This window comes from Aptenodytes forsteri, unplaced genomic scaffold (genome assembly GCF_000699145.1).
Source record: "Aptenodytes forsteri isolate BGI_AS27 unplaced genomic scaffold, ASM69914v1 Scaffold404, whole genome shotgun sequence".
In the NCBI taxonomy this organism is placed as follows: Eukaryota; Metazoa; Chordata; class Aves; order Sphenisciformes; family Spheniscidae; genus Aptenodytes; species Aptenodytes forsteri.
This window is the reverse complement of record NW_008795629.1, coordinates 1,462,034-1,479,322: the sequence shown is the minus strand read 5'-3', so window position 1 is coordinate 1,479,322 and position 17,289 is coordinate 1,462,034. Positions and strand designations below refer to the sequence as shown.

General features: G+C 55.3%; 1 protein-coding gene across 1 annotated transcript in view; it reads right to left on the bottom strand.

Moving 5' to 3' along the window:
• Positions 1-2,214: 2,214 nt before the first annotated feature.
• Positions 2,215-17,289, bottom strand: part of XXYLT1 (xyloside xylosyltransferase 1) — a 37,026-nt gene continuing 21,951 nt past the window's right edge. The window contains exon 3 of the mRNA XM_019472882.1: positions 2,215-3,374. Within this exon, the coding sequence (XP_019328427.1) occupies positions 2,978-3,374 (397 nt within the window). The 3' untranslated portion in view covers positions 2,215-2,977. The remainder of the gene's footprint in view (positions 3,375-17,289) is intronic.

Here is a 17,289-nt window from a genome sequence, read left to right as displayed (position 1 = left end):
GGGGTGCTGCCACCCCGGCCAAGCACAGCAAGCTCTGCTTCGGCCCCAAAGCGGACCCGGCAGCAGTGCCCTTCAAAAAGGCTGAGCCAGCAGCCCCACGCTGGCCGGCCCCAGGCTGCTGCGGCAGCTTCTGCAGCTGAGCTCATTAGTGCCTGCAATCAGCAGGGCATGAAGGGGAGATAATTACACAGGCAGCATGGCCCCGGCTGCGTGCAGGGTCTATATATAGTGCCATGCAGGTCCATGCTGCCTGTGGCGCTTAGTCACGGCCCTGGGGACCGCGCGGGTCGGGGGGTGCGGGCACTGTGCATGTGGAGCCGTGCCGCTGGGCCGTCTGCAGTGCCTGGGGAAAACCACCCTGAGCTGAATTAAATGTTTCACTTATGTTTTTCCCAGCTGAAAAAATGCAGCGAGTTTCCCAGTGGACTGCCGTTTTGCTCAGAAAAAACTGGAAACATTTTTTTTTGCAAAATACTTAAGCAAAAGGTTTCAGCCTGGGGGCCAGGGTGGCTGCATGAAGGCGTACCCTGCCCCTCGCAGCCCCCAGGACCCCACAGAGAGGGAAAGGTGCTCCCAACTCTGAGGAAAGCATCCCCTGGCCGCAGGCAGAGGGTGCCCCACGCAGCCCTGGCTCCTGAGGCCGACAGCCTCGGTGTCACCCTGTGGCAGTGCCACCCCAAACCCATCATGGTGCTTTCGGGCCAGCCCCAACACCCAGAGCCACGCCAGAGCTGCTCAGCCCCATGGAAAAGCTGCGTTTGCTCATCGCCTGCCGCTCCCCAGGGCTGGTGACACGAGCCACCTGGCCTGTATTTCCAGCACGGCCATTTCCAAACCAACAGCAAGGTCTTGCCCTGGCACTCAAGGCCCCATGTGTCACCAGTGCCACCGGTGTGCCCTGGCCAGCGAGCGCAGGGCTGAGTCCCCGCAGCAGCATCCTGGGCACGGCAGGGGCTGTGCACATGGGGCAGCCCCAGGAGCCGCTCGGGGCAATCGCAGGGGCCTTGGGACATGCCAGGGTGGTGACAAAGCGCCGATGCCAACCACGGGACCGTGACACTGCACGAGGAAGCCCAGGAAAGCAGCATGGCACTGCCAGGGCAGGGACGAGGTGGGTGGATCCCAGGGCTGCTCCCGGCCACGCAACGCAAGGACGTCCCCACCCAGCTCAAACCTAAATCAGAGCGAGCACCGACCGAGCAAAGACCCTCCAGACACCCTGGGAGGGCACATGCTCTCCAGGCATGGCGGCAGCTCTGGCTGGCTGAGCCACTGCAAAACTTCCTCGTCCTTCAGGGTACATCATCATGGTGCATCGCCTGTCCTGAATCCTGCCCCGCTGCAGCCTCCAGCACCCTGGCTGCTTGCCTTGTCTTACACAGCGAGGCCTGATCACCTTGTGTTTTGGTGAAAATGTGAGTCTAATACAGCAGGCTATTGCTTCTTTCACTAGCCCTTAATCACCTCTTCACAGTTCCTTCCCTGGGGATGTGAAAATACTTAAAGCAGAGCTTGTGTGCTATTCAGAAATGGATTGGTTCAGCAAATCAAAGAGGTTAGGGCTGCAGCCCGCATCTCAGCCTGCTGTTCCCCTTACATCAGTTAGAGGGAGGAGAGCCTCTCCCTCAGTAAAGAGAAACGTTCATTCACGGACACGGGGGAAACTCCTGCCGCACACTGCGCGGGCTGTTATTAGGTTAAGCCATAATTAAGTCCCCATCCCTCTCTCTTGCATGTGCACGTCACACAGATGCACACACAGACGTGCACACACACAGGCACATGCCAGCTCGGTGTGAAAACCACCAGGGCTGAAAGTGCTTAATGCGTGTGTGCACCCCCTCTGACAGAGACCTGCGCAGGAGCTTGCGCGCGCTGGCCGGGCCAGCCGAGACAGGATTTATTTAGGGCGCAGAGTGCTCATGCCTGAAGCCCACTCATTCACAGCACAGGCAGTTCCTGGCTCCTTCCAAACCAACCCTGGCTACGGTGGTGATGATCTTTTTTTAAAATTCAGTCTGTGTGCTGGCCCGTTTATTTGCATCGCTCGCTCGGGACAGATGTGGGATAATCACAGCAAGAAGCTATGTGGGGCACCACATTCAACTGCCCAACAGATATACATCAACTACTTTTTAATCATGATAAGAAGAGCATGAAACCTCCTATCGCACAGGACTTCAGTTGTGCCACAGAAAAACAGCCGAGTGTCTTTTACATCTGCAGCTTTATTCTTGTATGAAAGGTTAAAGGCAAAGCTAGAAAAATGAACCTATTGGTACACGCTCACTGAACGCTTTTAAGACAAGATAGGGCAGTAAAGCTTTTATTGCTAAAAAGAACCAATGGGAGGCTTTAAAGCTCTAGCATTCGATTTTTGTTTGTAAGTAACCCAATTTAAAGCAGCTTTTCAGTCTTTAAAACCCTCTCGCCTTTCTGGAATGCTTCAAAAGGAAGATGACCTGAGGACGGTGTCTGCTCTCCAGAGGGACCAGACGGATGCTCTGCGTGAGATGCAGAAACGGGCCACCGACGAATGCCAAAACGAAACCCAACTGCCTGGCTGTGGCCTCCTGCTGATCATTAGACAAGGCAAGGCTGCAGAGCACGCCCAGAGCAGCACCCTGCCATGTGCAAAAGCAGCGGTCGCCTGAAGGCCCTCGGCTGTCCCCGTGCCCCGGTGGCTGTGGCACAGACGGGCACTGTGGACTTGCCCCAAGCAGAGCCAGGTGAGAGCTGGGAGCTGAGCCCGGGCACGGTGACTGTGAATGCCCTACTCCAACTACCGGACTGCACTTTCTCCTGCAGGGGTGAGGCTACAGGCAGTGGGATACTGAACACTCTTGGGATCCCTAGGGATCCCCCTGGGATGCAACGGATCAGGGCTGGCCACCCTTCCCAAGGGACTGCTGGTGCAGCCACTATGGCTCTGCAGGGCCTGCTGCAGTCAGAGCTGCTCCCGGGGGTGGCAGGTGCCCTAGTCTTCAGGGATCGGGGTGTTGCAGTTCCCGTGGTAAATTTTGACCTCACCCTCGCACTGGAAGTACTGGTCGAACACGTCACTGTATCCATGGTCCCTCCACCATGTGCAAAGCTGCCGGTTCCACGTGCAGTCAAGCACATGGAAGAGCTCTGGGTGCTCCATCCCCACCATGGTGAAGAAATCCTGGTCCCCGAGGTGGCCCTTGAAGTGGTACTTCTCCGTCAGCTTCTGCACCATGGCGGGTTCCAGCAGCTGGTTGTAGAGCTTGGACTGCCTCATGGCTTCCAGGTTCAGGAGCAGGACACCACTGTTGAAGCCGGGCAGCCCATCAGGAGGGGGGTCTCCCACTTTGGTTTGGGGGTTCTCGCGGCGATACTGCCAGAACGTGTGCCTGCAAAGAGAGGAAAAACAGGAACAGGGGAGTCAGGGAGCGCAGCCCGAAGAGCAGCCACCTCAAGTCTGGATCACAGCACAGGATCTACCACCCACCCAAGGGATCTCGCAGTGCTTGTATTCTGCTGGCTGGAGGCACCTAGCCTCCCAGAGCAGCCTGGTGCTTCATGGGCTGCGTCTCTCTCCATCCCCCTGCACAGGATATTGCCCAGACCTCAAAACACTCTTCTTGCTCTCTCCTAAAGCCCCTTTTGTTTCTACCAGCATCGCTCTGGTGAGCCAACAGGACAGAGGATCGCGTGACGATGAAACCACATCCCCAGTGCCTAGGGTGAACCACCAGAAGTGCCCCCATGGCTGGTACATCCCAGGAAGATGTCCTGCAGTTAATGGGATCTCAGCAGCAGAGCTCGCAGCATCATTATTACTATGATTTGATTATGGGGAAGCTGCGGATCAAAGATGGGCCCCAGTTTGAGACTGTGCAAAAAGAAGGCTTGAAATAAATCAGAGTGGCAGAAATATTTCTTCAAAATAAAACCAGAAATCCAATGGCAACACCTCATTAGCTAAATAAGCACTGCTTTCAGCATTTGCAGCCCTAGGAAGGCTCAGCTGTAGCAGCTCTGGCAGACACAATCTTCACTAGCTAATTTCCAGCTGCCAAGGAGAAAAGTGCGGTGCAAGTCTAGCAATACACAAAACTAACTCCAGAGGGTGATTCAAATGGGAAAAATTTAGACAACCTAAGCAAGCAGACCAAAAGAGTCTTTGGCTCCTTCCTCAGCCCTGGGGCGGTGAGCACACCCCACCATACACACACCGGCTGCTTCCACTTGCAGGAATTGAATTCATCCAATGCTATTACCCAAGCAACTGGGGTTGAATCCGACCCAAAAAATTGCTCCCATTCAGACTGAAAGTCTTCTGCCCCCAAGCAGCATCTCTGCTACAAAGCCGGGGAGCTGAGAGCTGGCCAAGCCTGCGGTTCGAAGGAGGGCAGGAAGGACCCACGGCCCTCACCCCACGTCTGACAGCCCAGGGGTGCCAGCACCGTGCTCTCCTTCCAACCCTAACACTTAAGGCAAAGCTACAGCAGGTTTTTTTGCACCTTGCTGTGAAGATGTTGGAGAGAAACACTTAGAAAGAATAAGCCAAGCCTGCCTCTGGTTCCCCTCTGAATCTGTCAGACACCAACCAAAGTCTCTGTGCACCTACAGGAGACAAGAATTTGTTGGTAGATGGTGTGGATTTAGCACCTGAAGGTTTAAAGTGGTCCCATGCTTGGAAGCTGAAGCTGGGCTAATTCAGACGCGAGAAGATGCAAGGACATTAGCCCCTGGGACAGCTCCAGAGTCATGGTGGGTACTCCCCCACTGCAAACATTTAAATTGAAATTTTTCTTGTAAGAAGCTGTGTTCAGCTCTAACGAGCACTAGCTCAGGGAATCCTACGGCTTGTGCAGAGATCAGACTATTAAATCCACCCTTCTGGCCTGTCCTCTGGATCCGCTGGATCCCGAGAAGAGCCAGGACAGCACAGGACTGCGAGGAGCCTTGCCCAGGCGAGAGTGGCCAAGGCAAGAGCTGGGATTCAGCAGCCACCACAGAATTATCCCAGCAGAAAATGTGGATCTATTAATAACGTCAACCGTGAGCACCTTTTTTATTTCCCAATCTGGAGAACCACGACCACCATGCAGCATCACTTCCTTACAACTTTCCATTTAGACGCTTCAGATTCAAACCTCTGAAATTTCTCATTTCATTAAGGGTCTTTACACCGCTCCCTTTCACCTGATTCAGGACGGAAAGGGTTTTTCCAAGCGCCAGTTTCCCATGGAAGGAAGGCTCAGTTTTTGAGCAGGCGTCTGCACGCCTCTTGGGGAAGGGGAGTGGAGGACTGGCTGCCTCACTGGAGCCCGTGGGCAGCAACGCTTGTTTGATCTAAAGGGCAGGGAAGAGATGAAAGGGCTCTGCCTGGGCAAAGAGCAGTTATGTCTTGGGGATAGACAAAAGCATCCACATCATGCTAAAAGACAGCATCCACAAAGACGACTTGTGGATGCTCATGAGAAAAGGAAGGCAAAGCGCTCTCCACGCAGCATTAGAGGGAAGCTCAACCTGCAAAGACAAGACTCAGCCTCGCACCGATCAGCCTCCCGAGGTGCTCAGGTCCAGGGGTCTGAGCAGAGACTGGCTCAAGCCCACCTCTGCATACTCTGCTCCCTCTGCTTCTCCCTAGCAGTGCCAGGAAAGCTATCCCTGTGCCCAAAAAATGATGCTGGAAGCTGGCAGGAGGGAGAGGGGGAGCAGTGTCATGGAGGGAGGCGTCTTTCCAGCTCCATAGCAGTGGAGCCAACTCCTTTCACATTCTTACCTCCAAAAACACGCTTCCCAAGCTAAGGGACGAGATTACAGCCCCTGCAAGTAGCTAGAATAGGAAAAATGCAAGCGCCCAAGGCCTCAGCATCGCCAGGCCGTGGCGAGGCAAAAGCAGATCTGTATCAAATGACTCAATTTTTCACCAGTGCTGTTCCCCAGCGGATTACCTGGCGATGGCTGATAACGAGAAGGGAGCAACGTACCCTTTTCTGCAGGGAGAGGAGACAGACCGACAAGCAGCAATTGTTCAGCCCTTCCTCCCGGCGCTGGCGTGACGAGGCCATCCTCCCCAGGCCGTGTGCAGGGACCGCAGGGGAGCGGGGTTGGGGGGGGAGGACAGGGCAGTCCCCGGGGAGCGATGCTGGGGCGAGATCCAGGATGCGACGAGCTGTGGGTGGCTCCGCAGCGCCGACAGCTTGGGAACCTGCTCGCAGCACCGCGCCGCAGCCTTTCCAGTGCTGGGCTCGGGCCAACCGAGGGAAAGGTATTTTGGCAGGGCCACCGGCAGCATCTGTTTAGCCTGGATTTCGCTCGGCTTTTGTCCTTGTAATGGAGACTTTCATCTCTCTCCTTCTGCAGGGGCCAGGACAGAGAAAAGTGTGGTCGAAAGGCACCTCCACCCAGCTGGAAGAAGAAGGAGCAGCGGGTATGAGAGCATCATTTTCTTTGGAGGAGATGGGGCCGGGGAAGCACAGCAATGAGCTGAACAGCTAACCCAGCCTGTGCCCTGTGCTGCTTTGTCCTGCCTGCCGTCCGCCCTTGGCACCCACCTCAAATTTTGGCAAAACACGGGGGGGACGGAAATTGCAGGGGCTTGATGATCACGCTGCCAGGATCCAGGGAGGGGCTGGGCTGCTGGGGGTGCAGCCCCTCCCAAGACAACCACTTTCCTTTAAGGAACTGAAACCGTGGTTGGATGCAATGGAAGTGTCATAGAATCATAGAATCATTAAGGTTGGAAAAGACCTCTAAGATCGTCGAGTCCAACCGTCAACCCAACACCACCATGCCCACTAAACCATGTCCCTAAGCGCCTTATCTACACGTCTTTTAAATACTTCCAGGGATGGGGACTCCACCACTTCCCTGGGCAGCCTGGTCCAATGTTTCACCACTCTTTCAGTAAAGAAATTTTTCCTTGTGTCCAATCTAAACCTCCCCTGGCGCAACTTGAGGCCGTTTCCTCTCGTCCTATCGCTTGTTACTTGGGAGAAGAGACCGACCCCACCTCGCTACAACCTCCTTTCAGGGAGTTGTAGAGAGCGATGAGGTCTCCCCTGTCTTCCCGCCCCAAGCCCCTGGAGCAGCCGGGATCTCCCTTGGGACAGGTGGTTCAGGCAGACCCAGCGTGCCGCCGGCCTCGGCTCTGGGGTGCTCTGCTCCCCACTCTCCCGGCAGCGAAAGGCAGGAAGGCATCCCGGAGATGCCGGCCACCCCAGGGATGCAACGGGGCAGGAAGCTGCTGGCCGGGAGAAAGGAAGCGGAGGCATCTCAGGCTTTTGTTAACCACCCCAGCCCCTCTAGACAGGAGGGGAAAGAGGTGACCCCGGGCCCCCGACCCCGTAGCGGGGTGCAGGGGAGCTGTACGGGGCCACTGCTGCAAGTGCCCGCCTGCAGCCCCGACGGGCTTTGCTTTGAGGAGCTGTTTATAAACAGAGCCGGCGTGTGCTAGGAAACATCTGGAGAAGAGCATTTCCAAGCATTCAAATGCCAGGCCCAGGCAGCCCAGATAAAAAAACCCTGCTTCCACCAGGACTTCCCTTGCTGGCCCAGCGCAGGGCGCTCTGGCAGCACCTCCCCTGCCTCGCAGGCCGGCGGTCACGAGCCCCGGGCTTGCAGAGCTGTCATCGCACACTTTAAAATGCCTCACTGGGAATAGCTGCCAGGGGGAGAAGGGACCGCTCCACCTATCAGCTCTATTTTGCAGGTCCTTCTCTTGCTTTCATGCACAGCAAGGGGCAAATGCTGGGTAGGGGGAAGACTTTGTCCAAACCCATGAGCTTCCATTTGTTTACTTCAGCTCTGGGTTATGGGACAACCTCATGGGATAAGCCAGAAACTGCTGGTAAAGCAGCAGGGTGCCCTTGCTGGCAGGAAAGGCAGGCTGGAGGAGTTACTGCCAGCTGGGTGACCAGCAGCAAGCCCGAAGCACTGGCCCCACAGGCAGCAAACTGGGCTTGCGTGCCTGTACCCACCTGAGATGTTCAAGAGGCTGCAACCCTGCCACACCAGCTGCGCAGCCGCCGCAGGCCTTGCTGATGAGGACGTGGATCCTCCCCAGGCGGCTGCATCTCCAGAAGTGTGGACAGACAGCCTGCGGGATCCACCCATACAGCCGGGGAAACGAGGAGCTGGGTCAAAAAGAAGTGAAGTGAAACCAGATGCTGGGCCAGCCCCAGGGCGGCTGCCATCAGAGGATGCTCCTGGAAGGCTGCAGGGTCTCCGAATGCCGCTGTGCACTGTGCACGTGCACTGCATGAGCCTGAGCAGTGCAGTACAAGGGGAGGAAGGATGCACGGCCTCTCCCTCACCAAAGGGGGAAGCAAAGCCAACAGCCATGGGATAAACCCACAAGAATAAGGGGCCTGCAAATTTCTGGATGCAATAAACATCCCTGGGCCAGTAAACTCCTTGCTGGAGCTCACTGGTTTGCTCCCACCTCTTGCAAGTGCTGGCAGAGTTTGGGCCAGCTGTTTGGGAGGGCAGGAGGGGCAGCAGCGGTGGGCCAGCACCTTGAGGACGCACTTTGTCAGTGAGCCGCTCCCCTGAGGGTCAGGGGCTGGGGGACCCCAAGCCTCATCCCCAGCCAGCTGGGCACAGGGCTCCTGGTGCAGAAGGGAAGCACGGGCTGCCGTCTTCTCTGCACCACTCTGACAGCAGCCCTGCCAGCCCAAACACCAACTAAAACAACAAGTACACGCTCTTGCTACCTCTAAATACACTTTTCAGTTCCTGAGCCAGAAAACAGACGGCTGGTGGCATTATCCCCAGCTGCAGCTGCTGGCAAACACCGCTGTTCCTGTGCAATAAGCAACAAGGCGCGAGCACGCCGCGCTCCTCCGCTCCGTGCTGCTGCCAGCGCTCCCCCGGGGCGGGCAGAAGGATGCAGTGCGTGGCTGCGGTCCCGCCGAGCAATCCCCGGCCGAGCTGCCCATCTGCCCAGTGCCCAGTACCGGCGGGGCTCCAGCAAGCCAGCTGAGGAGGAGGATGGGATGGGAGCCCCAATGGGAAGTACGCAGCGTCCTGATGGGGATGGGAGACGTGTTGGAAATGGAGGGGGAGAGAGCAAACAGAAGGGGTAAATAAATGTAAAGGCTTCTGGGGACAACAGATACAGACTTAAAAGCAACCTGGCTCCCACAGCAGCCTGGAGGACCCCCTGGCAGCGGCTTCTGTGCTGCCCAGAGGAGAGGTTGTGGGTGGTGGAAAGGGAAGAATGATGGCATAGGGATGACGGCGTCATCCGTCCAGGGGATGATGGCGGCTTCCCCCCTAATCCTCAGGAAGAAGTAAGAGCACAGCCAAGAAACCTCCCTGCACCCTTCTCCTCCTCTTGGCTAAACCTCACTGTGGCAGGCAGCTGCCAGCCCCTTACCACCACTCTGACCGAGATTAACCCTCAGGAAAAGGCCGTCTCCCCTTCCCCCAGCTCCCCCCCCACCAAAAGGCATTGCTGCAGTGAAGACGGACCCTTCCAAGTTTCTGCTGCAGCCGGAGGGAGGCAGCCGCCCCGGGATTGCACCCAGGGCAGCATCTGACCCACGCTCCCCCTTCCAGCCCGAGCGCTGCCAGACCTCGGCCGGGTGAGCTCAGCCCTGCTGCAGGCAGAAGCTTTGCAACAAAGCGGCCCTTGTTGCTAATTGCTTATTTCCCGTGTGCAAATGCTAAAGCCCTTAAGGAGCTGGGGCGGCAGGTTCAGTACCAGCCTGGCCCAGAGCGCCTTAGCTGAGGCTGAGCAGCTTGTGTAACGCAGGAAATCCCAGCTTGGCACTTTTCAGGAGCACCATGCGCCCAGTGATGTGCAATGACATCACCAACACAGCGGTACCCCCCACTCTGCAGGGGAAAATGTCACCCTGGGGCAAAGCAACCCCAATTCCCAGCCCGGGACAAAGGGCAGGATGTGTTGGTGTGCATACCAGGACTGCCTTACCCTCCTCCGATGGGTTCAGGGCGAGGGTCCAGCTCAGGCAGGACCTCCAGCCCTCTCCTGGAAAACACTGACGAACCAACGGACTGAGATCTTCAATGAAGACATCAATAATTCCTTAATAAACTTCTCACGTAATACACAAATTATGTCTGTACAGCGCTGGTCTCTACTAGAGCACGGTCTGCATGCCAAACTTTTAAAAGGCCTGTATTTGGAGCAGGAAATTGATTCTCGATGATTACATTTCTGCATGGACTTAGCAGACCAAAAATGTGCACACTTAAATAGATGATTAGCAGCAATTTGTGAATGCAGCTCGCAAGCAAAACCTTTCCTTGGGACACAGATTTTCAAGGCCAGCCGCCCACAAAATTTTCATGCCACATGCCAGTGCTAAAATCACCCTCTGAGTAGAGGTGGGACCATAAATCACTCTGTCTTGGTCGCATCGGTTTCCTCCCCTCTACAGATCAAACGCCCAAGGTGCAAGCGGTGGCGCAGAGCGATGGGCTGTGTGCGTCAGACCATCCGCTCATTCAGCGCTGGGGAAGGAGAGGGGGCAGCCCATTCACGGGGGCACTCAAACACTGCGGGCCTAATCATTGCCAAAATGGCAGATTTCTGTAACAACTGTGAGCAGACACCGCTCCGGCAGCACCCTCCTGCCTGCCTGACTCAGAGGCATGGGCAGCCTCCCCCAGGCCACCCTCACCCACCGATGGGACTCTCAGGAACAGAGGAGACATTCTCCCTTCAGAGATGCTCACTTGCTGCTGTGGGGAGGAGAAATAAAAGGCCTCCATCCCTCCATCCCTGTTCGGGAGTCCCGGCTGTGCTGCCACGGGGGAGTCCCGGCACGAAGGGGAGCCATCACCAAGCTTCAGAGAGCAGGAGGGTGTTGTGGGAGCCCTTTCAGAGGATTGCGGGGAGCTTCCCCGTGCGGCCCCAGCACCGAACCGCTCCAGAAAGCATCCCAGCTATGCAGCAAAGCCTCTCGATCTCCTGCTGCTTGTTTGTTTGTTTGATGATCTACCAGTACAGGTACTCCAGCAACCCCCACAATGCGCTTCCCAGAACTGGGAAAACGGACCCAGAAACCCTGCTCACGCCGGTTCTGCTAACACCACTTTGCACAAGGCAGAGGAACTGATTCGCCCTCTGCAACCTCCCCACCGGACAGGAGGACACCTTCCAACTCCGGTTACCGGAGAGGGCAGCCGGGACAGCCCCAATAGCTGGAAAACCACAGGGTCCTCCAAAAAAGTCAGCTGTGTGGGTTTGCAAAGTGAAGCATCAGAGGGGAAAAGGCCAAAGAGACTGCTGGTGCAGAAGCTGTGCTACTGGGCATGGAGAAACTGGTCCAGCAGCTCACAGAGCTGGCGACACGGTGACATGGAAAAGGCAATGTAAATCCACCGGGGCAATCTGGGCTGCAATTCTCTAAATGCCTGAACAAGCAGGGCTTTTCCTGGTCTGTCCGGAAACATCAATTTCCTGCAGAATACCTGGGTTTACCCCTTTTCCAAGACCATGAATCCAACCAAAGCGCTTTGGGATCATGGGCTTAGGGCAGGTGCAGAGGTTGGAGAATGAGCAGCGGGAGCTGCCCGCGGGGAGAGACGGCCACGCTGGGAATTTATGCCATGCAAACTGCACCGTAATCTCACCACTAGAAAGAGCCTTTCTTGAAAGTCCTGTGACAAGCGCAGCAGCTCCGGAAGATGCCACCAGTGTGACACCTACCTCTAGACACTGAAACTGAGATGTTCAGGAGCTGAAATTGAGAAGTTCGGGAGTTGAAGACAAGTGCAGGTACGGTAACTGATACATGCTCACCTGACACACACATCCTGGACTTGTGTGCTATAATCAACAAAAAAGCCCGTAGCAAAGTCATGGCAAACTTCTCAGGCAGCCCTTGCAAACGAGGACCACCACCCCCGCGTGCTCTCTGCAGGACAGCAAAGTCCTCGGAGGGAAAGCTTGAACCCATGCTTGGAGAGTCCTGACTGCCTTACCCAAACACACACAAGTGTCTTGGTTGTTGGAAAAAATAATCTTTGTAATGTCCAGTATCTCAGAAGGGACAGTTATTAGTATTAATATTGTTAATAGTATTCGTGCTAATTGATGCACAGTTGTGGTTGTCAGATCTTGTCAAACTTATTCACTGTGTTTAAATGGTTTCAGGTTTGGTTGGTAATGGGAATAAGTACAACAGGTCCTACATGTTAATGATGTGCACAGATGTAAACAACAAAACCCTTTACCTTTTCGGATAATTTTCTATCAGAAAGTAATGCTGAATTCCTGAAATGAATTCTGCTGCCAGTTGCTTGTAGGTTCTGCTTGTTCTGTAATTTTGGCTGCTTCTTGGCAGCCATTGCCAAAGAATTCCTAGAACCGTTCCCCCCACGCATCAAGCAGCTGCACTTGCCACAAATCAGGTCAAAACCTCAAAATGGTTTAAAATCCAAAGTGCACAGGGTCCAAGTTGCAGGACTGTGGGCAGGCAGCAGCGGTGTGTCACCATGCCTGGCAGGGCACAGGCAAGGCAAATTCTCCTGCCTTCACCAACTGAGGGGCTTGGGAAACACAGAGCCCGTCATGGCAGGCATCTCCCTGCTCCCCCAGGGCAAAAGCACTTGGAAAAGAGCAAAGTCTCCAAATCAGGGCAACCTGCCTGCATGAAGAGCCCAGGAAACCAGGCGAACTCAGGCAGGAGGACCTGCCTGCTGGAAATGGTTATCTCCAACTCCGGAAAGCTTCATCCCAGGCAACAGCCCACCTGTACTGCTCTATCTTACAACCACCACCACTGCCTCAGCTGATACCCAGGGAATTCAGCTGCTCCTCCTTGCTCGCAACTGTCAGCAGTACCTTGGGGTTTTTTTAAATCCCAAGAGAAGGTACAGGATGTACCATCTCAGCCCAGACACGCCGACAGCCCGGGCTGGCTGTGGATTCAGCATTAGCCTGCTCACAGCCCAGGATAACTCCATTCCTCTTCCAAACATCTGACAAACTGACTTAACACCACTGCCGCTGAGCTCCCAGCAAACATCAAGCACTGTAAGTGCCGTGCCTCTGGGTCTGGAGGTTGCACAGGCTTGCTTCCACTCATTAATGGGCTTCTCAGTGTTACTTTACCAGCTCCAAAAACAAATAAAACCCGTGTGACAGAGCACACAGCACACCTACAGCAGCTCCCACGTGATCACAAGCAGAAACAAAGCTTTTGCTTTCCACAAAATAATGTTCTATTCGAGCTCTCCCTAGGTTTTAGGCAGAAGCAAAGGCAAATGGCCTTGCAGCCATACAAGGACTCAAGTGTCAGGCCTTTGTAGTCTGTAGCTGTCCCTTTGATGTAGATATCCTTTCCTGCAGGATGAACTTTTATCATTTCCAGCACTGTGGATTCCCAAGATGCCTCCAGCTTTTATTAGCTTCTTGTCATGGGAGACAGCAGTGAAGATCTTGCCCAACGGCAGAAATGGAGGCAGCAGCTGCCCTTCCAGCCCCAGCTACGTGCGCCCTTGGACCTGAGAAGGTCTGGGACCTCTCCTAAGGTCCACCATCACAGGCAGCTAGCAGGTACTTTGCTCCCAGCTAGAGAAAGGGGGTAAAAGCACCTGCCTGAGGACCTGTGGGTTAGGTCCTCCCCAACAAGACCTCCAAGGTGAGCGATGCGGGGGCAGCACTCAGGGTCCCAGGCAGTGCCAGCACTGGCGGGCACCCAGAGCCCACCGCAACATGGCAGTGCCAGTAACAGCACCAGCACCACGTAGGAAGCGAAGAGGCAGGGATGGTCGTGGGGATGGGAGCAGGGAGCACGGTGTGGTGTGCTGGTCCCGGGTCAGCCTAAGGCTGCCGAGAGCAGCTGTGCAATCAATACCACTGTCCTGCTTCCTCTTGCACGCCACCAGCGTGACCAGAGGGATCTATAACCAGGAAATTGTGTAAGAATAGGGTTTAAGTTGTGCCTTCTGTAATTGGAGAGTTTCCAGGGCATTTTTGGGAGTGCCGCAGTGTTTTCCCACTCTGTTCATCTCAGCCATGGGACTGCTTCGAAATGGGGAGGCTTCTCCCTTCGGCACCCAGCAGTGCTGAGCTCCCGTGCCTGGGGAGCTCAGGCTGGCAAGGAGGCCCCCGGAGAGGTCTAGGCTGCAGCAGCATCTGCATGACGATGCCTTTGCCATGCCCCAGTGGAGACTTCCACTGTGCCCTCACACACCTGGGGGTCCCCCAGGCACAGCCGCTGCTGCTCATGCCTGGTCAGGAGGCTGACCCGCAACAAGCTGTGCTTCACTTGGCCATCACTCAGCCCCACCGCAGCTGGGACCACAGCTAAGCCGCTCCCCAGGCCAGGCACGCACCCTGCACACACCCTGAGGACAGTAACCTGCCTGCTCGCCGGGTAACTGGCTTGCAGGCTGCATCTGCAACACTTGCCTGCGTGTTTCTTAGCAGGGCTAAGAGCACAGGAGGGCCTGGACTTCTCAGTTTGGCCAGGATCTGGCACGGAAGGCCCAGTGCAACATAAATATTTATACAGAGCATCATCTCTCGCCCTCTGTAGCCTGGTGAACAGGACACTGCCAGCATGCCTGAGTAGCTGAAATGCTGCAGGGGACAACAGGATTTTTAATTAAGGCTATGACTCTGCAGAAGCACTTCCTTGCATGGAAAGCCTTTTGGACCAGGCAAACTTCAGATGCAGATTTTAAACTTTCGATCAAAATCATCCTCGCTGAAACAGGAGCTCCTGGTCTTGGCCGTGGTGTGGATCCTGTGCAGGTAGACACATGAGCAGGCATATGTCAGTGCTGGGAAGAGGCTCTGCCTGCAGGCCAGCATGCAAACGTCAACCTGTCAGGAGGCATCCAGTACTGCCATGGAAAGCCCAGAAGCATCTAAGAGCCTAGTGCATAGTACTGTGTCCCCAACAGCCCTGGCAGCGGGGTAAGCCCCTTGCAGGAGGAAGCTCTGCCTGCGACCCCATCCACAGAGATGTTGACCATACCTCGTGTCACACATCAGATCCAAAAGCCGCAGGAAGGACAACACGTCTGACCCACGGACAGAGTTCCGCTTCCTCGGCTGCAGCTGGAGAAAAGTAAACCTGAAGCCGACGGCCTCGGACCTCAGACCGACTCCCGCACCTGACGTGGGCTCCTGCAACCTCCCCCCTCTGCACCCAGGACCCCCTGCCAGACACCGCCCTGTGGGGCACGGTGGGAAGGCAGATCTGCAGGGCGATCCACATACAGCTTCAGCAGGAGCTACCGCTCTCCGCAGGCCACTCAAACCCATCGTGAGTGACCCCAAAGGACAGGCCAGCCCCAGGCTGCGCAACAGTTAAAGCCCAGCGTTTGCCTTGCAGGAGGGCCAGGAGATCCTGTTGCTCAGAGAAATGCATTTGTCCAAGACAAACAGCAGCCGGGCATTGTTTCAGCATGAGTCAAACAAGTGGAAACACTCCCGTGCCATCCTGTTTTGCTGTCTGGAGGTTTCCCCCTACCTTCAGGATGTGCAAGCAGGCTCTAGGATGTTTCCTATTTGCTGTTCTCTTACTCCTCTGTTTCCTGCAAGCGTCTGTACGCAGCGCACCAGTGCACAGTGCGCTCAGGTGCACCAGCACAGCAGCCGAGCGCTGTGCAGTCCCAGCCTAGAAAGTGCAGCCTACAACCAGACAGCCAACAGGCAGACGGTAGGAACAGCATCACCTCCCAGAAAACAGCGCGTCACTTACAAAGTACGCCAGTCTGCACCCATTTACCTCCTTTGACGGACCAAGTAGGTAACAAGGATCCAATACAGCCAAGTAGATTGATCTCCATCCATCTTCCCCATTGCTACAGAGAGGGGAAGATGGCACCCAGAGCTTTCCCAGCCACTGGCTCACCCCACCCCGAGGGTACCAGTCCACAGTTCCGTGAGCAAGCTCAGGAAAGATTTGCTGACTCGCCTCTGACGTTTTGGCCCACGTTGGCTACCTTGCTTTTAAGGCCTCGGTGTTGAACGTGTGCCAGCGCAGCCATGATTCACACCGACACAACCACTAGGCAAGGGTGCACCCACACTGCTGCAGAGTCACAGCCCCAGGCACTGTGTCCTGCTTGGAAAACACCTCCCGGTCTGCTGTGGGAGCAGGTACCAGGACAATGGCATCTCCTTCAGCTGCAGATCCAACCACATCACCTTACTGCCCTTGCTGGGAATGCTTTCAGTGCAAAGGAGCAATGCTGGGATAAATCCCCCTGGGCAGCGCTAGTGCTGCGGAGAGCTGCATGAAGTGGGGAGGAAAACATGAATGGAAATCAAGAGACCCTGCCATTGTCCCCGCAGCCCGGCACCCTCCTCCACCCCCACAACCACTTTCCCAACTGATGCTTCAAGCCTGCGCACATGGCAAATCACACGGCTAGAGCTGGCACCTCTTATTTCACACCTACAACGCGTTTTTATCTTGCTAAAAGTATAAAAATAGCAAAGATTATATTTTTTACAAAGACACTTGTGCTTCGTCAGCTCGCGTTTTTGTCTGGAAACCCTTTTAGCAGCGAGGTGCGAGCCCCGTGGGGCGGAGGGCTCGGCGGGAGGGCAGGCTGGCGTTTGCACAGCTCGCCTCGCGCCAGCTTATCTGGTGATGACAAGAAGGATCAGGACCTTGTTTTCAAATGAAGATCAAAACAGCACAAGAAGAAAAGCATAACATAGCCCAAAGTGACCCAGAACGTCAAAACTGCAACAACAGAAAGTTCAGCCCAAAAATGCAGCCTGTGAGGGCTGTTATTGCTTGGCTTGTTTGTCCCCACGGCGGGTGGCAGGAGTGGGGAGAGCATGGCTTCGGCTTGGGTCAAATACTCAGTGCTCAGCCCTGCGGTCCCATGCCTTGCCTCCTGCCGTGCCGGAGATCCCTCCCTCCAGTGGAGCACCCCAAAGCTTAACGCAGTCTCCTCCAGGCACGCCCGGTCCCACAAACCACATCCAGGCAGCAGAGCACCATCCCCGCTCCCTAGTTATGTGTGGAAATAATGCAAAACCGATCCCTGCAGAGTCAGAAACATGGAGCGATTCCACCGTGGGCTAATTGCAGGAAAACAAATGCTTAATTTATCCTGTTACAGGCTGCACCACTAACAAACGCAATCATAGAATCATTAAGGTTGGAAAAGACCTCTAAGATCATCAAGTCCAACCATCAACCCAACACCACCATGCCCACTAAACCATGTCCCTAAGTGCCGCATCTACATGTCTTTTAAATACCTCCAGGGATGGGGACTCCACCACTTCCCTGGGCAGCCTGGTCCAATATTTAACTCTTTCAGTAAAGACATTTTTCCTCACGTCCAATCTAAACCTCCCCTGGC